At 44.1% G+C, this 25847-nt stretch overlaps 2 protein-coding genes and 1 long non-coding RNA gene across 5 annotated transcripts in view; 2 read left to right on the forward strand and 1 right to left on the reverse strand.

Moving 5' to 3' along the window:
* The window catches only part of PHC3 (polyhomeotic homolog 3), a 96104-nt gene that overhangs the window by 39182 nt on the left and 31075 nt on the right, over positions 1-25847 (reverse strand). The window lies entirely within an intron of this gene.
* LOC128843073 (A-kinase anchor protein 4-like) lies at positions 1620-3992 on the forward strand. The gene has a single exon (XM_054039590.1). The coding sequence runs from the start codon at positions 1620-1622 to the stop codon at positions 3990-3992; it is 2373 nt and encodes a 790-aa protein (XP_053895565.1).
* Positions 21188-25164, forward strand: LOC128843075 (uncharacterized). The gene is made up of 3 exons (XR_008446178.1): positions 21188-21303; positions 21790-21900; positions 23452-25164. It is a non-coding gene; the product is annotated as an uncharacterized LOC128843075 (long non-coding RNA).

Below are 25847 nucleotides of genomic sequence, written 5' to 3' on the forward strand. Positions count from 1 at the left end.
TTTATTTTTTTATCTCCTGGGTCTAAACTACTCTACTACCTGTACTTGACCAGGGTACCCCACTGTGAACCCTTTTTCTGCATCATCTACACCTGTTATCTGTCAGATGAACTATAATCTACACATTTAGTTGGTATCTGGTACTATACACTGAAAGTAGTTGTGAAATATTGGGCAATATTTCTGCACAAATGTTTTATACAAGGCAAACTGAGCTGGAAAAAAAAAATCACATAATGGAAGGAAAATTGCTGCAGTGATGAATATTATACAAAATACTCAACTGCAGACTGTCACAGATATGGATGTATGTAATTATTATTTGTAGTATAATCATATCTAGAGGACCCAACCTAAATTGGAGTCCCATTGTGCTAGGCATGGTACATATACATAGTAAGACACAGCCCCAAGTTGGAGCTTACTATCCAACTAGACAAGCCAGGCAAAAGGTGAAAGAAAGGAAGAATTATCATCCCCAATTTACAGATGGGGAACTTGGAATTAAGAATCAGACTGGTTAAGTGACTTGCCCGTTATTTAACAGGAGATCTGTGGTAAAGCTGAGAACTGAACCTGGATCTCCTGAGTACCAGTGCAGTGATTTAACTACAAGACCATCCACCCTTTCCAGAGCTACAAGGTATGAAATAATCTACAAACAGAAATGTCATCTGGGAGATTTAACATTAATCTCACATACCTATGGTAAATATTTTATAGGGAACAATCCTGCACTGGCAGAGAGATAGATCAGATGACAAAAAGTCTTTTCTATATATAATTTCTACGATTTTATGATTTTTCAACTATCTTATAATACGGGGGTTAGGAGCTAGTTTGGTTTTATAATCTTAGTCACACTGCCTGTGCTTAGATTTACAGATTTTATTTTATTTCAGAGTAGAGTGAAAAAGAAAGATACACAGGCTAGTCAAAGAGAAAAAGGAAGGAAGAAGACAAAAGGAAAAGTGGGGAAGAGAAAAAGCAGGGAATGAAAAGAGAAATAAGACACTTTTCAAGTCTAGAGGTTTTTTGTTCAACTATTATTGGTGAGCGCTGATCTTTGTGATGTCACCACTTCAGGGAGAACATCATGAGACTACCGCCATCTTCATTCCCAACTCTCTCTTCTAATAAAAAGGTAACCCTCTGTCTTATACTATCAATATATTCACTGTATATCCAAAAAACACAGTTTAATGCTAGTTTCTTTGTTAAGTGATGCTGACTCCTTGTTTATGTTTATGAAAAAATGTTTTTGTTTATATGGAAAACAAAGACAGAGCCTCCATTCCCTCAGCCCACCAAACAAAAAACACCTTCCAACCCAAAGGACACAGATTTAACACAGACTAAAGGGGAAAAAATGTATAGCAGCCCACTGCTAAAGCATTGCCAACACATCACTGGTTGTTAGTGAAACTGGTTCTTTGTGATGTCACTGCTGCTATAGAAACCATGAGTCAACAGAGGTGAAGAGCCCATCTGACAGTAGAAGAGCATGGAAAGCTGAGAGAGGAGGCAACATCTCGAGTCTGGCAGGGTCATCACAGCAGCCCAACTGATAAAAGAACACTCTACGGTCCTGGGTACGGTCCTATTCTCAACCTGCAAAGATGTCTCAGGAAGTTGACTGGTTACACAGTCAGGCAGGTGTGTGTAAAGTAGACCTCTACAACCCTGATGAACAGAAGGACCAGGACCGGAAAGTGATCTGTTTTGTAGACGTCTCCAGCCTGAATGTAAAAGACAAAGATTCAAAAGCAAAGAAAGCTGCTAGCCAGTCCAGCAGCATCTCTGAACCTTCAAATGAACTTGATCTGGGAAATCTGGAGGAAAAAGAAGTCATTGTAATAAAGGACAATGAAAAGCATGATCATTCTAAAACTGAAGGAGCAGTATGTCTTTTCAAACAAGGTTCAACTGATGAACTCAGCGTTGTGAGCTGGCTCAACAATGACCTTCAGAAATATGCAGTTGGATTCCAGCATGCACTGACCCCTTCAGATGCCCCTCAGAAACGCAAAGTGAGCGAAACCTTCCATGATCCATCGTTGTCCCAGAACAGTGACACATCTTTAAAGTCTGCCGGTGCCCAAAAGGGAAAGAGAGATCCAGATGATGTTTCATACTATGTAAATAAGCTCTGTTCTTTGGTTGTTCAAATGGCACGTAAAGAGATCACAGATAAATTGGAAGGTACTGCCAGTAAGTTTATACGTCAGGGGATTCATGGTTCAGCTGGTGAAGGTAAAAATAATTCCCGTGGTTCTGTGAGCAAAATTGCCTCACAAATGGTGAATGAAGCCGTTGAAGCAAGCACACAGGACCCCCAGGGTAAACTACCATCCCCAAGACCATCTCAAGAAAAGACTACCAAGAAGGAAGATACTTCAGGTTCTAAGAGAACATCACTCTTCTATGGTGAGATGTCTAATCAAAATGGTTGTAAACAGGGAGGAAAGCCTGGAGATAAACAAATGTGTCAGCAAGCAAAACAGTCTGGGCAGGATGATTCTGGTACTTCTGTAAGCAAAGGGTTAATGGTTTATGCAAATCAGGTTGCTTCAGACATGATGTTCTCATTCATGAAGACCATGAAAGTCCAAAGAAAGGATGGTAAGACAACCCCAGCTTGTGTAGTTTTGAAGAAAGTAATCCTCAAACATACCAAAGACGTCATATCAGACTTGATAGACTCAACCATGAAAAATCTGCATAATGTCACAGGGGTGCTCATGACAGACTCTGATTTTGTTTCCACGGTGAAAAAGAATCTATTCAACATAGGAAGCCAAAAGTCTACTGAAATTTTGGAAGCAATGGTGAAACGCCTGTTTAAAGCCCTAGCAGGGGATGATAAGCAGTCTAGGTCTCAAAGCCTAGCATACACATCACTTAAAACAGGCTCCCAAGACAGCAAATCTCAAGGCATGCAATTTACAGCAATGAAAAGTGAAATGCATAATCAAGGGAAGGACAAAGACCGAGGAGCAGGCAAGTGTCAATCATCATCAAGCAAAGCTTCGGAAAAGCATTGCTCAATGGATAAGTATGCAAAAGACCTCATTGTGACTGCATTAATGTTGATACAACAACATCTATTACAACAGACAAATGGCAAAGACTCAGCACGTGAATCGGGCGCCACTTCGTTTGGATATGTTTCTCGTGATTCTCATTTTGAAAAGGCTGGGAGCAGCCATAGTTCCAAGTCCCTTTCAATGGCTGCTGGATCAAGGCACTCAGGGGCAAAGAATGACCACCAACAACTTGACTCCCAAAAGGGGGACATATCAAGTATCCTGTTATCAATCATCCAGAAGGTCTTATGTGAGGCTGGTTTCAATATAGATGACAATTCCAGTGAAACAAACAGGAATTACAGAGATGCTGCCACCACTGATAGCAAGTCCAGCAAAAAGTCCTTATCTAAACAGCCCAATTCATCCATGGATCAGTTTGACAATATGGATCAGGTGAACAAGCAATTTATTGATCAACTGGTGGAATCTGTGATGAAGTTATGTCTATTCATGGCCAAAAACAACAGCCCAGATTTAGCTATAGGTGACCTGTTGGATGAACAAAATGCATTCGGTGCTTCATCCTCAAAAACGCCAGCAGTACCCAGGAGAACTTCACAATCCAAGGGTAATGGAAAACAGTTATCAGGTTCAGCATCTGGTTCTGAAGTGATAGTGAACAACCAGAATGCCAACAGCAGCTCACTGAACAAAGAACTCCAGGCTATCCTCCAGTGGATGGCTGCTTCCCACTTCAACGTGCCCAACCTGTCATTCATGAATGAAAATGAAGGGGATTTGAAGAAGCTTCCTCTGTTGGCTGAAAAAGCAGCCAAGAAGGGCTACAGCGTTGGGGATATTCTCCAAGAGGTAATGAGGTACTTTGAAAAACAACAGATGGCTGCTGCTGTGGGAAATATGCCTCGTTGTGGGCTGATGGACTGGTTGCTTGCTACCCTGTAAGCAAGTGCCGACTCTTCCTCCCTCTCATGTTACTTTGACCCAGCCCAAGCGCCCAAATCAAATCTTTGCTGGCGCAACAAATAAGAACATCACAACCCATTTGCAAGAGGCAACACTGCATTGAATTCAACAGGTTGTCATACACTAGCTGGGCAAGATCATCAATAAAAAAATTTAAAAAAGGAAGACTATTTTATTAAGTACTTCAGCAGAGTGTGAGATAAACAAGGCACTAGTCAGAGCAATAAACCTGCTTCCCCACAGGTAGATATGAAAACTAGAGTAGGGTGAGGAGGAAATGAAAAGATAGGAGGCAAAGAGAAGCAGTAAGCGGGGAGGGGGGGGGGAGGGGGTGGTACATCAGGGAGGTCTGTTGTTAGAAGCCTTTCCAGAGCAGCTTGAAAAAGGATAGGTGTTGTGATTTCTACCAAGGTGTTGTCTTTGGACACTGATTGGACATTTATCTTTCATATCAACCTTTGACTAGTAGGGGGGTCTGATAGATTGGAAACTCCACCCTCATCTTAGACAGAAAAGGAGCTTTCTGTGTAGGGTTACCATATTTCAACAATCAAAAAAGAGGATGGGAGGAGCCCCACCCTAGCCCCGCCCCTGCCCCTTCCACTCCCCGCCCCCTCAGAACCCCCAACCCTCCCCCCCACTCCTTGTCCCCTGACTGCTCCCTCCTGGGACCCCTGCCCCTAACTGCCCCCCAGGACTCCACCCCCTACCTAAGCCTCCCTGCTCCTTGTCCCGACTGCCCCCTCCTGAGACCTTCCCCACATCCTAACTGGCCCCCTAGGACCCTATCCCCTACCTGTCCCCTGACTGCCCCAACCCTTATCCACACCCCCACCCCCTGACAGCCCCCCCACCCCCCGAACTCCTGACCCATCTAAACCCCTCTGCTCCCTGTCCTCTGACTGCCCCCTCCTGGGACCCCTGCTCCTAACTGCCCTCCAGAACCCCACCCCCTACCTAAGCCTCCCTGTGCCTTGTCCCCTAACTGCCCCCTCCTGAAATCCCCCCACCTGTACTCTGACTGCCCAAAACCTTACACCCCCAACCCCCAGACAGCCCCCCCCGAACTCCTGACCCATCCAACCCTCCCCCTGCTCCCTGTCTCTTGACTACCCCCTCCAGAACCTCCCTGCCGCTTCTCTGACCCCCTGGTCCCCTCACCATGCCGCTCAGAACAGAGTGCTGCAGAGCAGCGCGCTCGGCAGCAGGGGGAGGGGAGCAGGGTCGGAGCTCCAGACTGCCGGAGGCCCAAGGCGAACGGCCGGCCGGCGATCTGCGAATGCGGGGGGGGGGGGGGGGGGAAGAGGAGGGGAGTGGTCTCAAGTTGCAGGGGAGAGGAGGGGGAAGTGGAGGAAGGGCTCTGGCTGCCGGAGCCCCGTGCGAGTGGCACGATCCGGCCGTCTGCCCTGTAAGCCGCGCATGCTCTGCATGGGGGGGGAAATCCAGACATTTACAAATTCCCCCCGGACGCTATTTTTAACTCAAAAAAGCCGGACATGTCCGGGGGAATCTGGACGAATGGTAACCCTATTTCTGTGTCTTCTCCCTTTCAAAGACTACTAGCTCCTGCAAGGAATAAGGGGAAAATGTCTCCACCTCTCTGTCACTCTCCCAGACTATTTTTAAAAATCTTCCTTCCCAATGAATAACCCCAGGGCAGTTACTCAGAGCTTCCTCAAGCAGTAGCAGCATTAAATTAACATCATTTTTACCAATTTAACTGCTGTCCACTGTCTTCCAAATAGTAGTAGTGAAACTGACCATAGTCTTATTAATTTCACTCTGGTACTGTTTAGCAAAGTACATGTCTTCAAAACTTTAAGGGCTAGAAATTTCATTATTTGAAAAAAATGAAGGTTTAGATTCTGTGGAAGATGGTTTAGATCCCTTCACAGTAAGCTGCTCACTTGCCCTGGTGAGTCTCTATTTCAAAGTTCTTACTTCTGTAGATGGCATGTATTGTAAAACACTGCAAAAATGGAGTTTAGAAACACATCTGAATTTTGGGAGAGTGAAGAGATGAGAGAATGCAGAAACCGATTCCTAACAAATTTCAAGTATCAGAGGGGTAGCCGTGTTAGTCTGAATCTGTAAAAAGCAACAGAGGGTTCTGTGGCACCTTTAAGACTAACAGAAGTATTGGGAGCATAAGCTTTCGTGGGTAAGAACCTCACTTCTTCAGTCTTGCATCTGAAGAAGTGAGGTTCTTACCCACGAAAGCTTATGCTCCCAATACTTCTGTTAGTCTTAAAGGTGCCACAGAACCCTCTGTTGCTTTTAACAAATCTTTGAAGATTTCCCAAGTAGGAAATAATGCAAAATAAGGATTAGTTCCTGCCTTGACTTTTATAACTGACAGTACAAAACTATTTCATCAGATACTTTCTAAATACTGTTCCCTACCCTGACTACTGCCTTCAAAAATCCCTTCCACTGTGTTAAAGCTTTTTGTGTGTCCAATTATAACATTTTCTGAGCACCAGAATTTCTTTTTTATTAGTTAATTACACAATGGATATTCTCCAGTAGGCATCCAATTGGAATAAATCTGGAATACATGTTTTGCTTCCATCTTTTTGAACATTGTATTGTTGATATTTAGGAATGAAATTAGCCTATCCTATTTATATTGTCTATTATTATTTATACTGTGGTAATACCAAAAAATGCTGGCCACTTTGCAAATACAGAGAAGAGATAGTCCCTATCCTGAAGAGTCCCTACCCTTGAAAGATAAAGACAAATCATGGGGGGCATAGGATATACCATGCAAGCAAAACTATCAATGGGAAAATAGGTACATGTCATATTAGTTAAATGTTTGGTTTTCTAAATACTAAACACACTTAAATTCCCCTCCTCCCTCTACCATTCAACCTCCTTCTGATGGGATATATAACTCACACTTGCACTAAAAGGGTTAACTGGAGCTAGAAAGTTCAATTAAGGTACCTGGAGGGTGGGCCAGGCCAAATTGAAGATGAAGCTCAGCAGGGGGAGAAGTTGGGTGGTGAGCATAAAGGAAGAAAGATGAGAAGGAGGGTTACAGGGAGAGAGGAGAAGAATTTTGCAGTTCCTCTCTGGTTGCTAGAAAGTAGAAGAAAGATCTAGATCCAGCACGCTCATGGTGTGGCTATGGGAAAGGGCCTGAAGACAGGCCAAGTTAGTAAGACGTCCAGGGAGTTAGAGAGGAGTCTGAGTGAGTAGAAATTAGTTACTTGCCACAGGTTCCTGGACTACGACCTGGAGAAAAAGGAGGGTCTGAGTTTCCCTACTTGTTCACTGGAAAAGTTGGTACAGAAACACCCTGGTGAAAGGGGGAGGAGGACTACTGAGTTTGGAGCTGGGCCTCCTAGGATGCATTGCTCTGCATCCTGCAGAGCCTGAGAAAGGGTGAAGAGTCTGCATGGGGTGAGCCCAGACAGAGGAGAAGAGTTATATTGTATTTCTTGGAATTTACTGGACTCTCTTTACCTTGGAAGGGGTCGATTAAACATGTCATGGACAGAGGGCTGAGTCATGGGAAGAGGCAGACCACCACAGGGCCAAAGCAGCTGTTGGCAGAGGCGGAAGCCTACAATGCCACTTCCAGCCACAAGGGGGTGCACCAGCAGTTAAGTCCATACCTCTACACTCCTCAAGTTCCCTCTCACAAGTCCCCAATGTCATGTCCAGTACCCTTATGTCCTTTCTCTCCAAAGAGACGAGCAATTCACTCCTAAGATAAATAGATGAAAAAAACAGAGTTGAGATGATGTAATATCCTGTAAGTACTGTGGAAAAAAATGGGACTTCTGGAAGGAATTAAATAAGGAAAGTGGTGGTGCTCAGAGGAGATGTTCTATATATAGCAGCAGACATGGAAGTTTTAACTTTTTTCCCCTCCTCCAACGGGCAGTGTACCTTTAACAATTACCTTTTAAAATTATAGGAATCAATGTAACTGCAAGCACCATACAAAAGTTTTAGGAAAATGACAAGACAACCACCTACTGGACCCTGGTTTCATAACAAATTCCTTTATTAAAGCAATAGAATATTGATGTTCTCTTCTGCCTGATACCAAACTGTATAATGGGACAAAACCATTAACTTTATCACCTGAGAACCAAAGTAAACACTCTCTCCAGCCTAACAACCATAGGTTATCTCTGTAAATATGATTCTTACAACATTTAAACTCTTAACAGAGATTGAAAGGAGAGATGCTATGGGAAAGTTGTCCTGGAACTTGAGGTATTTTTCAGTCCCATAAACCAGGATTTTAGGAAAAGTAAACGATATATTAACATTCATCTGAAAACTAATGTGAAATGAAATAGTTTTAAGAAGGTTGCCATTTAAAAGCTTTTCAAATCTTTATACCAAAGGCATACTTTCTTCCCAAACTTTCAGAACTACCCTCTCCCTGCCCCGCACAATAATTTCAAGTAAATTACACAAGTTTGCTTTGGTTCTGACAAGTTACACCTGTATCACCATTAATTTGACACTGTACTTAAACTACTATTTGTCATTTTGAAAGAGATCCAGAATAGCACTGTTTAGAGATGTTGCATATGAGGAATAGTTAGCAATCATATTAATAAAGATTGTTTAACTTTTTGATACATTTTTGTTCAAGACCTTTAATCCTACTTTAAACAGAAAATATCTCCATTTTATTAACTCCCTTTATTCTCATCTTTACGTTGCAGTATAAGATGCTTTTCTGAATTGCAAGGAAAGAGAAAGAGCAACAGTAACAACATTTAATACAGCAAAAGCTCTTAGTTACACATTAAGCTGTATTTTCAAAACGTCTGCACACTTAAATACAAAACACAAGTGGGAAGTATACCCACTGAACATTTTCAAAGAGAAGTACAACCAGAGTGCAGTCAGCAGCATCTGGCCAAACATGCGCTCACTAGGAAGGAAAGGACAGGTAAAAACATTGCAGTGAGCTTCCTACAGTAATTCCTCATTTAAAGTCATCCCGCTAAAGAGAAAAAGGAAGGAAGAAGACAAAAGGAAAAGTGGGGAAGAGAAAAAGCAGGGAATGAAAAGAGAAATAAGACACTTTTCAAGTCTAGAGGTTGACGTTGTTTCAATGTTACATCCCTGCTCAATTAGGGAACATGCTTGTTTAAAGTTGTGCAATGCTTCCTTATAACGTCTTTTAGCTGCCTGCTTGTAAGATTCTGTGGAAGAGCAGTGAATTTACAAGGGAGCATTGCACAAGTTCCGCTTCTCCGCCTCCTCCTCCTCCCTCCCAGCGCTTCCCCCACCGCTGAACAGCTATTTAGCGGCGCTTAGGATTTTCTGGAAGGGATGGGGAGGAGTGGAGACGTGAGGCTTCTCTGCTCCTCCCCCTCCCTCCAAGCACTTTGCGCTTAGGACTTTTTGGGAGGGAGGGGCAGGAGCGGGGAGGGATGTAGAGTGCTCTGGATAGGAGGTGAAGTGGGGGTGGGAAAAGGTGGGCCTGGAGTGGAGCAGGGACAGAAAGAGGCGGGCCTGGAGCATTCACGGCAAAGTCCAAGCCTGTTCTTCTCCGGGGAAACCGCCGCTGCTGCAGCAAAGGTGTTTCCTAGTGTCCTCGCCTGCAGCGGGCTGTGCCTGTGTGGAGTAAGCCAGAGGCACTTCCCAACCACAGTACAGTACTGTACTGTACAGTATATAATGCCTTTTGTCTGCCCCAAAAAAAATTTCCTTGGAACCTAACCCCCTGCATTTACATTAAACCTTATGGGAAAATTGGATTCGTTTAAGGTTGTTTCACTTAAAGTTGCATTTTTCAGGAACATAACTACAACGTTAAGTGAGGAGTTACTGTACTTAGTGACCACTTCAAACCACCTGCCCTTCAGTGGTTTATTAGACTAGCTATTTTACACACAAGTCAGACACACAGTCATTTGAAAGCACATCATGGCTGCTGGGCACAGCACCAGCAATATCTTTACAGCTCACATGTGAGCCAATTCCTAACAGGACCAGGAAAGGAAGCAGAGATGAAAACTCTCAGGTCTTGTATTTGGAATAACATCCAAACAAACTCCTAGCAAGAGTCACCAAACACAAGTAAGTAGAAATAAAACCAGTTAAATTGTCATTTTGAGTTTCCAGGGGGTGGGGAGACACACAAAGGATTTATGCTATGCCAGTCAGGGGGAGGGAAGGAGAGGAGCCATCACTGTATGTAGATAGTGATGAGAAATATGACTAATATGTGTACCTAGATGGGAATTTGCAAGAAACACTGTTTGCATCAGAAACCATTTTATTTCCTTCATCTGTCTAGAACAGTTCAGGAGTTATAGTCCAAAGATATCAATTTATTAGGGGAAGTGTCTCCAAAAAAACCCAAAACAAACAAACAAAAAGTGAAGTCCAAAGAGAGTAAACTCATAGTGCAGAGTGGCTATTCAGTCCCAGGTGACACAGACTAAATTCATTTTTTAATCAGGTGAGTTTTCAAGGACCGAGGAAACCTATGGGAGCAGGAAAGGGCTACTATCTATGAATATATAGCGCTCTTGCAACACTAAACACCCAACACAGAAGCAATGGCACAGATACCAGGAACATGTCATGAGTAGAAAGCTCTCAAAAGGTAGACACTGTCATGGCAGTTGAAAACCAGGGTGGTAGGGTCTGAAGGATTATTAACACAATGGACTCTAGTCACAGTAGAATCCCTATGTGGGATACCACTGGGAACAGTTCACTTCAGAAGAGAAATGATGCACAAGACACTGCTCATCCTTTAAAAACCGTGATAATTACTGTTGAATCACATCTTCTCTCACAAAAGAGTCATTCTACAATTCCACATACTGTGCAGTTCAACAACCCAATACTCTGGCTAGCTGCTATGTTTTGTCCAAAGGTTTCTATGTCAGAGGTGAGAGCAGGCCATTGTGGGCTGCTGCCTGGCTTGCTAGAAGGGATTCTGACTACTTCTGCAGGGATTTGCTAGCTATTTGAGTTGTCTGCTGTTCCCTGAGATATATTTCTCAGAGGATCCCTCACTCAACACCTACTAGCTCTTACTCCCCTCATCTCGAGTGGCAGTTTTTCCTGGTGGGTCAATATTTGTTCTGTGGTCTTTGGGGTCCCTTCCTTTCAAATTCATCCTCCTCCACTGTACAGAACTGGGAAAGGGAGAAATGGTTAAATTAAGTGGAAGGTAGGCAGAAATATAAAAAAATATAAACCATGTAAGTCACCCCAATCTTCTCCTCAAAACTGAGGCAACAGCTGGTGCTGTGCCCTACAATAATGTACTGAAATAAAAGTATTTGTGACTTGTGTAAATGAACTGCTTTAGAGGGATGTCCAAAGCAGTCTCACCATTTATGAACCCAGACCAATTTTTAAACTCTCAAGTACAAGTGGTCTGATATACAGAGGTACTGAGCATTCACTGCTCACTCTGATGACTGAGAATTGCTCAGCATCTCTAAGAATTAGGCCACTTTTATTTGAGTGCCTAAACATGGATTTAGGTGCCTACATTTAGTTCTATCGTTTTGGCCTCTGTCTCTAAGATTCACGCATATATGGTCACCAGGCAGAGTCATTTCCCATTTTAACCAGTTAACTAAGGTAACAGAAAGAAAAGAAAGAGAATACCATTTCAAAATATAAAATAATGCTTTCCACTATATTATTTCAGTGATATGGGCTAGTAAAGAGCACTGCACTGGGGGCTAGGAACATTGAATTCTAATCCTGGCTCAAAGACACACTCCCTTAGTGGCCTGGGCTGTCCAGTCTAAAAACAGAGATAATACCTACCCTCTCCAAAGAGCTTGAGCAAGGGGAGAAGCCTCTTGGAGGTCAGGGAGACAAATCTGAAGGTTCAGATAAACACTGAACTCTTGGTGCCTATCTAAATTGAATCACAGCCTTTTGAGGTTCATAGATTGCTATGTTAAAGCTTAAGTGAGGACAGAAGAACATTCATACTATTACTACTACTAAACATTACAAAGAGCTTCACGTTTTACTGACATATTACTAATGAGTATTACTAGTTAAACAAAGGCACAGCTGAGCCATTACTAAACACAAATTGTTTACCAATGACTCCCAATGCAGTGTATTTAGTCCAGTGAAATATCACCTCCTCAAGGAAAAAGGAATGTTTTCATCCTTGTGAGCATGTGGCTTTGAGCAGAAAACTGGTAAGCACATAGACTGATTCAGGTGGAAATCAGATACTACTTTTGACATAAACTTAGGGTGTAGCCTAACCAGACTATGTCTCTGTAGAGCATTTAGTTTTCCCCACTCTCCTGCTCAGGTGATGGCCACTAAAAAGGCTAACTTCGTGGACAGGTTCAGTGGAACGCAGTTGAACCGGGCCCTGTGGATGAACCTCCAGTTGGCAAACCAGGTGAAACTGCCCCTGGGGAGGAAGTGGTTGCTGGCGTCCCACTTGCACATCACCTCGAACGCCTTGCCCTGGTCCAGCTTCTGCTTAACCTTTCCCACATACTGGCAGCGGATGGCATCCTTCAGGGTCCTCTCCAGCATGGTTCTAGCTTTCAGAGTGAGGATTGTGTGGTCTGTGTTCTTCACCTGTGGCACCAGGACTCCCAGCTCCTGGCGTTTCTTGCATCACGTCCAGCGGCAGCCGATACGCTTCTCCAGTCGTTACATAGCGTTGTGGACACGAGTCTAGAGTGAAGCAAAGTTTCCCCCATCTCTTCCAAATTCGCCTTCCAGCGAGCCACTCAGGTAGGTGGCAACATCTTGGTTGGAGGGGGTCCTGGTGATTCGCTTCTTGATGACATCCTGCATGGCACTTTCTGCGATGTTCCTCACCACGGCATCCGGGCACGTCAGAATGCGGAAGGCATGAGTGATCACTGCAACGTCGTACAGATCACCCATACGAGGGATGTTGGTGCTGCCCTGCATGTGCGAGATGTACACCAGTTCATTGCTGGCTCTCTGAGGAAGAAACATCCATTTCTTCACTAGCTGCCTAATGGCGTTGCTGCCTTGTTCAGAGGTACCTTCACCATGGCAGATCCTCTCAGGATGAATGAGATACGGGGGATCAGGAAGGTGTTCAAGGCATTGATCGTCTGCCATGGTGTCAGTAGGGAGGAGTCGATCCTGGCCACATCTCACAGGATCTCAGTGATGGTATCCTCAGGTGTCTGCTGGACACGGAACCCGTGGGCATGCCGAGATGTTGGTATGCTTGTCCATCCTCGAGGAAGATCATAGGTTCACCCTAGGTCTGAAAAGGTGTCACCTGGACCATGTCTCTTCTACTGCCATCAATATGCAGGGATGCGCACTTCCTACCATTGAAGCGGAGTCCCATCCAGTTGGCAGCCTGGATGGTGATGTCAAGCATTTGTTGACGATACTCAAGGTTGTCTGCGATCAGGACCAGGTCACCTGTGTAGCCCAGGATATTCACACTGTTACCATACAGGTCGAACCGCCTAGACTGCTGGAAATGGCTCAAATGAGCGACTCCATGGCTAAGTTGAAAACAATGGGGCTGAGGGGACAACCCTGCTTCATGCCGCTACAGATAGGAATTTCAAGCCTCTCTTCTTCCAGGGAGTGGATGGTGGTGGTGCAGCCTTCATAAAGTTCCTGGATCAGTTGGAGAAAGTTTTCAGGCATCCCAAACTCTCGCAGCGTGGCAAAAATGTGCTAGTGGGGCATCAAAAGCATTAGCCAGGTCGAGCCATGCTATGGCACACTGCCTCCGTGCCCTCCTGACCATGTGGATAGCAGCCTGAAGGACAAAGTTGTGTTCGTAACAGCCTTTGGATGACATGAAGCCTTTCTGGATGGAGCTGAGCCATTTGAACACCTAGCAAGTGAGAGGCCCTGAGACTGACGGAGCTCCAACATACAGAAATTCCACAACTGACTGCTTCCTGGCACAGGCTGTCTGACCTAGCACACATAAAACACCACTATAATGTTGTTAGAGAACCTGGACAGTCCTGAATACGAGGCAGGAACTGCTCACAGACACAGAATATTGCACACAACTCAAGAACATATGTGTAAACTGAAGCACTGTTATCAAAGTGATTGAAGGGAAAGGTTGAGAAAAAGGGACATCCCTCTCCCCCATATAGTCTTGGCTGAATCTGAGAGTGACAGACTCACGTTAGCCACCTCTACTTTTCCCTGAGGTAGAGCTGGGCATGAGAGGTCACATAAGTACATGCTGCCATGTGACCTATGAGCCTGAGGCAATTCCTTACTGTGGTTCGTGGCTGATCCTTGAGCAATGCATAGAGGTCTAATATAATCTGGATTCTGGGGAAAGGCAAGAAAGCCCTGTCAAAAATTGAATCCAGGACCATTCTAATGAACTCTATTCTTTATGAAGGTCATAACGTTGACTTTTCTGTCTTCAGGCCCAGGATGCTGTATGTTCAGAGAGTGCAATGGATAGCAGCCTCTTCTTGGTGTCTGGAGTGATCCCAAAGCAACCAATTAGCCAAGTTAGGCTATACAGACACCTTGCTGGCAGAGATAGGCAGCTATCACCATATATACCACCATGCTGAAAATCCACAGTGTTGATGATAGACAGAAGGACAGAACAGAATGGTGAACTGTAATGATCTCATACCACGAATCTTAGGAACTTCCTGTGACTCAGGTGGATCGCCACATGGAAGTAGGTATCCTGTAAAGTTGAGAGTACCACACCAGTCTCCTGAATCTATGGAAGGGATAACAATAGCAAGAGACACCATATGGAACTTTTACTTCTTCTTGTATTTATTTAGGTTCAGAAGATCTAGAATGAGTCTGAGACTCCTTTCTGGCTTTGGGTATTAGAAAGTATCAGGAATAAAAAACCCTGCACCCAAGAACATAGTATCTTACACTTCCTTGTCTTAGTGGAGACTCGTGAGAGGGGGCCACGAAGAGGGACTGGGAGGAGCGGGAGGGAAGAGGGAATAGAAAGGAATTTCAGGATGTGTCTCAATACCACTGTGCATAGCAGCCAATTGTCCAAGGTGATAGCCTGCCATGCATGGCAGTAAGTGGGACAATCTGTTCTGGAAGGGCAGGGAAGGAATGGCAAGCTCCTGTCAGCAACACAGGAGTCAAACAGGCTACTTCAAGGCCTGTGGTTGCCCAGATGACAAGAAGAAGGGGATAGAGAGCAGAGGCCTTCTTCTCTGAGACCTTTGCCTCCTCTTGAAGTGATCAGGCTGCCTGAAGGTGAAATACTGCTGCCTCAGCTGGAACTGAGGACGATATTTAGTCTTTTTTGTAGCAAGAGTGTATAGACCTAACAAATTTAGGACTGCTCTAGACTACTTAGTGTGCATAAAGCTTCATATATTTTGGATCAGAATAAGGCACATCCCTTGAAAGGGAGGTCCCTCAATAGTCTATTTCACCTCTGAAGGAATCCCCAAGGACTACAACCAGGAGGAATGGCACGTAGTCACTGCCATCCCCCTAGCCTCAGAATCTCATGAGTTCAAGGAAGCCTGCAGAGCTGAACGAGAGACCAACTAACCTTCTGCAACAAGGGGATGGAACTGTTCCCTAGAGCAGTGGTTTTCAACCTATGGTCAGTGGACCCCTGAGGGTCCGCAGACTGTCTAAGATTTCCAAAGGGGTCCACATCTCAATTTGAAATTGTTTAGAGATCCGCAAATGAAAAAAAGGTTGAAAATCAGTGCTCTCGAACTTTCTGGCAGTTTATTTGCAAACTGAGAGATTGCCTCCCAGGTAGGATACATATATATTGTACACAGCAGCGTGTAAAGTACATATGTAGATAAATCTCTGATAATTTTCATATGACTTTACATTGTGCCTCTTCATATAACCTTGTGGTGGGTCTACCCACGTGTGACCTCTGTTTTCATGGAACTTTGTATCAAAGCCTCATTTAGAAACTTTGCATTACCCTTGGTATAATATTATAGCCCCTAAGGATAGAATAAGATAGAAGAAAATTTTCTTTTTGCTAGCAGTAGAACAAGAGTTCTCCCCCCCCCACTCTTAATCAATTGCCCTGTTGAATGAATGAGGTGTGGATGAGCAAGGCATGGAAGGCAGCACCTCCAGACAGCCTCAACTGTTGGAGAGGGGCTGGGAGCCAGACCCAAGAACAATAAAACATGTCAAGTGGGCTCATTAAAGACAAGCAGACATACCGACGGCCTCGGGGGTTAGAAGCAAGCACCTTCTTTTGGAAACACCCTCTTTGCAGCATTGGGACAACACTCAAAAGAAAGCAGCACAAAGGACCAATGGACACAGACACAGAGTTTGAATCTGGTATAGATTTGCATAAGAGAAAAGCTGCTATAAAAGTAAGGTGTCTTGCAGAGGACCCCGGGTCTCGTCTTGTCAACATGGGAGCATCGATCCGGATCGGCAGAAGCCCGGCTCCACCCCCTCCCCCATCTAACTCACCTGGCCAGTGAAGTTAAGGGGAGCAACTAATTGGTAACAACAAGACGGAGTGTGTTTGTGTGTGTGTGTGAGTGTAAGTGTAAGTGTAATATATTATATGCATATAATACAGTGTTAATTAATACATGTATTACTAATAAATGTGGCGTTCTGCCTTATTCCCCCTGAAAAGATCCTGTGCAGTACTTTAAGTACAACACATATACCCATGCTAGAGGGGCATGCAGTGTAAACATCAGTGTAGACAGTAAGGCACTTCTTAGGCAGATAAAGACATAGCTGTATAGGGTACATAGCTTAAGGGTTCAGCTCTCTACATGCTGAAGCAGTGCCTCCCCAGTCTACACTGTTATTTTCAGCAGTGTAGTCTCCCATTGCCTCCCTACTACCAGAGTCTTGCCATGCCACAGAGAAAAGCTCCAGCAGCAGGGAAAAGCTCTGGCAGCTCCCGGCTGCTGGAGCCACTCCCTGCCACAGAGGGCTGCAGGAGCCTTTTCCCGCTGCAGGAAAAGACTTTAGCAGTGGAGAAAGTCTCTAGCAGGGGGAGGCAGTGGGGAAAGAACCCACTCCGGGAGTCTTTCCCCTCTGCCTCCCCCTGCCAGAGCCTTTCACTATCATGTGTGAAAAGCAGCCTGTAACTACGCGTACCCTATTCACCGCTATCAGTTGTGTGTAGCATATACCTACCCTTAGAATAATCATATCTGGACATTAAAGCGCAGTGATTGGCCATGTGGAGTAAATTTGCTGTGGAATAAGCCTTTCCCCCAAAGAGATCTAACTTCTTTGTATCTTTCACTTTGGGAGTAGCCTTAGTGCAGTCTTGCCGCTGCTTCTCATTTACTGAAACTACTACTAGAGAGTCCAGCAAAGGGTGTGAATAAAACTGCTCAAATCCCTGGGATGGAACCTGGTATTTACATTCTGTTTGTGGAGTGGACAAAGAATTATTGCATGGGGTCTTGATAGATCTACCCATAAAATAGGCCATCATGCAGCCTACCTTTCATGCCACGGCCATATGTAAAATATCAATCAGTTTGTGCAGGGGTTCTCAAACTGGGGGTTGGGACCCCCCAGGGGGTCACGAGGTTATTACATGGGGGGTCACGAGCGGTCAGCCTCCACCCCAAACTCTGCTTGGCCTCCAGCATTTATAATGGTGTTACATATATAAAAAAGTTTTTTTAATTTATAAGAGGGGGTGCACTCAGAGGCTTGCTATGTGAAAGTGGTCACCAGAACAAAAGTTTGAGAACAACGGAGTTTGTGGGTATTCTCTTCCACTAGCTTATGAAGAGAAACAGTCATTCGTCAGAGGAGTTGGCATACTTTAAAAGTCATCTAGTATGGGAGAGCATGTTTCTGGAACCAGGACCTCATCTGGTGATGAGATTTATGCAATAGAGGGAGGCAAGGGAGGAACCTCTTGAGGTTGGTCCTACAAAAATGTTGGAGTAGGCTGCTGTTCCGAAGCCGGCTGAGTTAAGTCCAGCAATGTTGAGTCAAAAGGTAGATTGGTACTGAGCATCACTAGCATTTCTCATACATAATCTGCTCCTGTGAGAGAGTGGAGATATTGATTTGGATGATGAGGGCATCCCCCAAGGCATTCAATACAGCCAGTGAGGAGGCTGGTATGGCCCCAGACCCTTGTTGTGCCTGCATCAAGTGTCCTAATCTCTGGCTCGAATCTCCTCATATCTCCTTTTGTGGGTATGAGAACAGGCCCTGGAGGAAGCCCTAGACTGTCAATAGCATGAGACCCAAGAGCCCACCTCGGATTCTGACAAAGAAGTGGAATATTCTGAGAGCCAAGGTGGCTCTGTACTGGGAGCAGCTATCGGAGACTGACCAGGATCTATTCCGGGAACGTGGTACCAGAGAAAGCATGGACAGCTTCCTAGCTGCTGGTATTGTGTGACAAAACAGAGATAATACAGAAGTGGAGGAGCCTGAAGAAAGTGTAGCAGGCCTATGGCTGATGTGTCCACAGCATACTGCCAGAGCTGATGAGAACTGTACCTGGAATGGTGCTGGATGAGGGTCTTCACCCTGAATTAACAGCAATGGTGGCCTGCAAGGCATAATAGGTCTCTCACTGCCGCACAGGCCTCTAGCACGGTCAGTACCGATAAAGGCAGATGTTCTACCTTGATCAAAGATGCCTGATGTAGCGTCAAAACAGAGGAAGTAGCCAGTCTCCACCGTCCCTTGGAGGACACCAGAGTTAACGTCTAAGGTCAATGAGAGTCAGTATGAACTAATACCAGAGAGTGGGGCGCCAAAGGGCATGCTCTACCATTTGCACCAGAATGAACCTCCGTGGAGAAATCTTGCACTGTAAATACCGCCAGTGTAATGGACATATGCAAGAACTCAAAGAAAGTATATTGTATTGCACAACATATGTGTGCACCAAAGACAAATTGGGTTGGAAAAATAGCAAAATAAAAGAAAAAATACTGCAGTATCTGCTGTATGATATAAAATACTTAACAGAAGTACAAAAGGGGTTATTGATATACAAGAATTTTTTAGTTCTGGGCATCTCAGAATCTGGAAGAATACTGACAAATTGGAAGGAGTTCAGAAAAGAGCAAATTATTGGAAGGCTGAAAGAAATGATTTATGAGGAAAGATTAAAAGCACTAAATATGTATCTCTTGGCTATGTCAGACATAAGAGGAACATGTTGTATGCAGTGTAGTTGTGTCTCTAATATCCTGGGACCGACATGGCTACAAGGTGGGTGAGATAATATATCTTTTATTGGACCAACTTCTGTTGGTGAAAAAGAAAAGCTTTTAGACCTGAAGAAGAGCTGTGTGTGGCTCGAAAGCTTGTCTCTCTAACCAACAGAAGTTGGTCCAATAAAAGATATTACCTCACCCATCTTGTCTCTGTAATCAGAGGAACATAACAGTTTAAGTGTAAGAGTGTCAACATCAACAAATGGAGAGGAATTATTTAGTGTGATACTGTGCAGATGTAAGGGATGTATTTTAAGAACTGTCCTAGATTAGAGTTTTTGGTTGTATTGCAACTCGAATTAATTGGTTCCAACTAACTCAAATTAGCATTGTAAATGCTAGTCTAGACACTCACAAATATTTGGTTTTGGTTAACCTGAGTTACATCACAAACAAAATTGCAGTCTAGACAAACCGTGGAAATAACTGGATAAAATTAATAAAGGAAAACTCTAGTCAGATAACTAACTCCCTGACAGTGGCAGGTATTAGAATATGAAGTATGTAGCCTAAGCTAAGTGGTAGAAGCCACAGCATTTGAGACATTTAAAATGATCACTGAAGAGAGTACTATAATCAATCAGAAACAATCATGCATTGACAAAGGAAAGAACTAGATAGTCAAAACCTATTTGGTTATCTGAGATTGCTGTGATTTACTGCACCAAAAATACAACTTCACCAAAAGTCACATAATCTTCCTTAGGCTATATAGCAGCTGGGAGATGCGATTCCCAGCTTGGGTTAACATACATGTACTAGCTCTTCTTGAACTAGTATGCTAAAAATAGCAGTGTGACCACAATGGCCATGGCAGTAGCTCCAACTAGCCACCTGAATTCCAGGTTAACCTGTCTGACGTTCTAGATATGTACTTGAGTGGCTAAACCAGGCGTGGGCAAACTTTTTGGCCTGAGGGCCACATTGGGGAATAGAAATTGTATGGTGGGCCATGAATGCTCACAAAATTGGGGTTGGGGTGCGGGAGGGGGTGCAGGCTCTGGGGTGGGGCTGGAGATGAGGAGTTTGGGGTGTAGGAGGGTGCTCTGGGCTGGGACCAAGGGGTTCGGCGGGTGGGAGGGGAATCAGGGCAGGGGCAGGGGTGCGGGAAGGGGTGTAGGCTCTGGGGTAGGCTGAGAGGTTTGGCGTATAGAGGGTGCTCCGGGCTGGGATCGAGGGGTTTGAAGAGCGGGAGGGGGATCAGGGCTTGGGCAGGGGGTTGGGGTGTGGCGCTTACCTCAAGCGGCTCCTGAAAGCAGTGGCATGTCCCTTCTCCGGCTCCTATGCGGAGGAGTGGCCAGGTGGCGCTACACGCTGCCCCATCCACAGGCACCGCCCCTGCAGCTCCCATTGGAGCGCATAGGAGCCGGAGCGGGGCCATGCCGCGGCTTCCGGGAGCCGTGTGGTGCGGCCCCCAAACCAGTGCCCGGCCGGAGCGGGGCCGAGCCGTGTGGTCCGGATCCTGACCCAGCGCCACAGCCGGAGAGCTGGAGTGGAGCCGAGCCGTGTACTGCGGCTCATGGGCCAGCTTAAAACGGCTCGCAGGCCGGATCCAGCCCATGGGCCGTAGTTTGCCCACCTCTGGGCTAACCCAAGCTGTCACCTGTGCTGCCATGGCCAAACTTCTATTTAACATACTAGTTTGCGCAGAGCTAACACATGTATGTCTACCTGATCAGAGAATCACACCTCCCAGCCGCCATGTAGACATACCCTTAGGCTTTTTAGGACACCAGAACTTGATGAGCCAGACATTTCTGAAAAAACTAGGGAAGACATAGCAGTTCATTGTAACTGGGTTCACTGTTGCTATGGTCACTAAGAAACCAAATGAGCTAACTCCCAATGTTCTTATGTCATAAAGCCAAATCTAACAGTAACTGGGCTCCCTGCTGGTAGTCTAATGAAGTCAGTCTTGATAATCATCATCTTCTCTACGATGGAGGGAGCAGATTACTTTCTTGCCTCTTACTGTTGCTTTGTATTGTATTGTAGGGTGGCCTGGGTGAAGACTGAGTAGCAAAGTTCTCTAACATGGTGAAGAGGAAGAGCCACAATAGCTTCAGCAATTCCACAACAAATTTAGCTTCATTTTGGGCATGTCAATTCAGAAGAAGGTAAGTGCAAGTTGCTGTGTCACAGCCAGCATCGTGTGCTGTTTTGTCTCCGCAGCTGTAGTCCTGCAGTGGTAATGGGAGCTGGGATACTTTCTCACAGCCTATTACATTATTCACTTTGCTCACTCTGGCATCACTCAGAACGCTACAGTATTTATCTTATGTCACTGAGAAATTGTTAGGACTTGAGGATTGAGATCTAAGGATGTGACAAAGGGTTTTAAAGTTGCAGTCTAGCTAATACGTGGGTTGAAATATCCATATACTTTTGGGCACCGTAACAAAGTTTTCAAAAATTGTGAGAATATTTTATCTTGTAAAAATGAACAAATGAAAGCCTGAAGGATGCCGCCAACATGCTGTGGCCTGTATGGAGGGAGACAGTATTGAGTCATAGGCCTCCAACAGAAAAGGCCAAGACTTCACATGCAAGATTTTAATGTGGGAACAGGGACAGCTAATAAAATCTGTCTTGTTTTTCTACAGAAAAAAGCAGAGTGGTGCACAAGGGACGAAGCTGGAGGAAGGAGAGACGAAATAGCCACTGTGCCAACTGGAGAGTCCTACAATGGGCAGCAGCAGGAGGGGCAGAACCACGTGAGTGATGCTTCATGGTCTATGGCCTTTAAGGAGAGTCAGCAACAAGAGTCTCAGGACCACCCACCCCCTTTTTTCCACAAGAACAACCACCAACACAGTGCAATCTCAGGCTGTGCCCAAAGAGGAGAAGGGGGGGGGGGGGCAAGAGAGTACCAGGCTTGTACGGTGTCTTCAGAGGAAGAAGAGGACCTTAAGCAGTGGCAGGCAACTCCAGTTACCATCACACCCTACAGGAGTGAGGTAACAGATCCTCAAACATTGTACTCTATCGGGAGCACTGCTGAGCAGTTGGTGGATGAAGTCTATCATAGGTGGAGAGGTACGGTTTTTACCTATTCAATAAAAAAGGGAATAGTGGATGAAATTAATGTAGTAAATGTAATATATTTGGGTTTTATACAGTTAAACAATCATGGATTTGATATTCTCTCCTGAATTCATACTCAGAAAATTATCAACATTAGTTTGCAACAGACAGTAAAAATGGTGGAATTTGGTACTGTACACTCAAAAGCATCTAAATACAGAAATATAAATAGCTAAACAGCTCTGATGAGACAGCTAAATTCTGCACTCAGTATTGAGAAGATATTGACAAACTAGAAGAATTTCAGAAAAAAGCAACAGCAATGAATAAAGGACTAAAGGGAGAGGTTTATGAGGAAATATTAAAAAAATTAAATGTATATAATTTGGCTAAACAACGATAAAAAGGATAAATAATAAGGATATAGATTTTCTTGCATAAATATAACTAAAAGAAATTAGGTGAAATTAAAAGAGAAAATGAGGGCACAAACACTTCCTGCTAGTTAAATGATCTTGCAAGGGAAATATGGGAAGCCACATAATCTGAGAGATTAAAAATTATCCTGGACAAAGCCCTGGAAAATATTCTGAGGGATCAATCCTATTTTGACAGAAAAACCGACCAGATGACATCATCTCCACCTCTGACATCTGTTTCTATGACTTTTCAGTAGTCTGAGAACAGGTATCTAGAGAATAAGATAATTTAGTTTAATGTCCTAGTCACTGTTCCTCTTTCCCTTTAACACGTTTTAATTTTATGTTGCCAGATTAAAATATAGAGTGCAGACAATGGAATTGCATTGTTAGGGACAAGAAAATTTCTCTGAGATGTTATATTTGAGGTGTTGGATAAGGCACTCTGTCCATTCAGAGTACGCCTTCACTGATGAAAGTGGGGGGGGGGGGAAAGAGAGTGTGTTCTTAACTCAGGTTAGCTAATCAGCCAACTCAGGTTTAAAACAACAGTGAAGACATGGCAACTTTCCTGTTAACTTGGGTTAGTAACTCAAGTTCCATCCCAGGCTCCCATATAGGTATTAACTCAAGCTGCTAACTTGAATTAAAAGCAGAGTCACTGTATCTTCACTACTACTGTAACCCAGGTTAGCTAACCTGAGTTAGTTAAGAACATACTCACCCCCCACAAAAAGTGAAGACATAACCTAAGAATCAGGTTTTTCTACGATGTCTTGTTCTGTGTATCATCATCACTTATTGGTCTTTGCGTTTCCCTAGGCACAAACCATGAAGAAGATAGGGATAAAGAACTTGACCAAGAAAGCTTTCCAACAATGGATGACTTCAGCTCTGTGGATGGAGAGCTGAGACCTGGGATACTCAAGGAAATGGGGGATCAAATCATTCAAGTTGATAGGTTCCTAAGTATGTGCTATAACTCCCAACATGAGCAACAACAAGAAGAGGTCTGTTCATGCCACAAAGGAACATCCCCATCACCCTTCATGGAAGGATGCTCTGAGGATATAAATGAGGGGCACATCCCTCCTAAGGAACAGGAAAATCACCCATGCTCTCCAACATCAGTCTAATGGAGCCAAGGGAGGAAGCTTGTTGCACTTTCCCACCATCTAACTTCTTTTCTGGTCTGTCAGAGCAACCCAATGATGCCCTGAGGCAACCAGGATCAATCACCTCACCAAAACACAGCTCGCTGATCCCATTCCACAAAATTTAGCTCTTTTCATTCCAATACTCATTGGCACATCTTTCATAGAATCATAGAATATCAGGGTTGGAAGGGACCTCAGGAGGTCATCTAGTCCAACCCCCTCCTCAAAGCAGGACCAATCCCCAGACAGGTTTTTGCCTCCTCAAGGATTGAATTTACAACCCTGGGTTTAGCAGGCTAATGCTCAAACCACTGAATTATCCCCCCAATATGCAACAGCTATTCAAATGGCACTTGCTGTTCCCAAATCTGCCTCAAGACAACCTCAACAATGCTGTATTAGTTAGATAACCAACTCAGGTTTCATAATTACAATCCTGTTGAATTTATAAAAATTAACTGCTTTTCTTAAAAATCAAATAAATACGTGATTGGAAATGTGATTTTGATACATAATAGTGCTTGTTAAACAGTATTCAGAGCATTGCAAACCCATCAAATATTGGCTCTTCTTTGATTCTTGGTTCATGAATGCTTCATGAACCAATCTCAATTTTTTTCATATCTGTTCACTTGAAAATATTTTGCAAATATTACAAACTATTGAGTTTACAGATTATTTACAAAATCTCTTTGGTCATCATTGGCAATTCACTTCAGTTACCAGAGTTTGGGTCTGGACCGTCATTGAATGACCTACCTTTTACAAATTGGAGCCATGCCTCCAGAACTCATTGTGGCTTTGATTCTCTCAGGTAGAGGATGGACTCTGGGGTGGAAGATTTCTCTTGCTGTTGCCAATATTGAATAGCAGTATCTTCTGACCACCACCACTATGTTCAATGCCATCAAATTGGGCACCCACCTATAGCCTATTGGCACTTGTGCATGCATAATGTTTTCCAGCTGTGTTCTAATGGTGCCTCTGGCTCTCACATGTTCAATTGTGTGCTACGTAAGTCCAACTGTTGCTACTGATAGGCAGGTGTCTGGCCTTGTTTTTCTGGTTTAAACTCAACTATGTATATTATTTAGTTCAGTGATATTGAGACTGAGGCATTGGAGCCACAAGTGGCTCTTTAATGAGTCTCCTGCAGCTCTTTGCTACACATATTAAAACACTGTGTGATTTAATTATTAACCAGTCCAAGTTATTAACCAAATCAAGATGTTTTTACTATGTTATTAACCAATTGTAGAATACCTGGTCAGTGATTTTTCTGTGAGTATATAGTAAATGAAACAATGAATTCACACTACTGTGGCTTTTTTGGGTAATATTCATCACTAATTTGGCTCCTGAGCCACTGTCTATGGTGGTTCCCAGCAGTGAATAGGGTGGGAGGAGAGTTTTGGCCCTTGTCCATATCTGCCTTGGTAGTGTCTACATTAAATAACTGTATCTTTCACTGCCAACCAGAGGATTAACTCGGCTTTGTAGCTTAACTAATGTTTTGTTCCAATAAAAAAAAAAAAAAAAAATCTTTCATTATTGGTGATCATATCAACACCCAAGCCACATCATGACTAGAAAAGTATTCAGTGGAGGAAAGAAGGATTCTGTTACCACAAAGACAAAGTAATGATGCCATGCAGAAGACCACGACCATTTGTAACATGGACACCACCAGCTTAGTAGTACAGTCATCCTCACAAGCAAGTACTGCTGCAAGCAGTAGACTGCAGCAAACAAGCAAAACAAACACCACATCATCACAGCCATTTCTGGATACAGTGACAGAAGAAAAAGCAGAAACACTGAGGAGATAGCATATGGTCAACTCCCAAATCCAGTCCTCACCCAAGATGAATAAAGAGGATTCAGATGTATTTGGCTTGTATCTGAACAAGTTCAGATGAATATGCACTAGGGCCTGCTTCTGAAGACCATATGCTCAGCGTTTTGTATTTGCATGCTTTTTGAATCTGCCATATTTTGTTTGTTTTAATGAATGGCTGTCTCGCCACATGGCCTATGAAGAAGCAAGTATGCCTACCAGCA

Source organism: Malaclemys terrapin, chromosome 9 (genome assembly GCF_027887155.1).
Source record: "Malaclemys terrapin pileata isolate rMalTer1 chromosome 9, rMalTer1.hap1, whole genome shotgun sequence".
Taxonomy (NCBI): domain Eukaryota; kingdom Metazoa; phylum Chordata; order Testudines; family Emydidae; genus Malaclemys; species Malaclemys terrapin.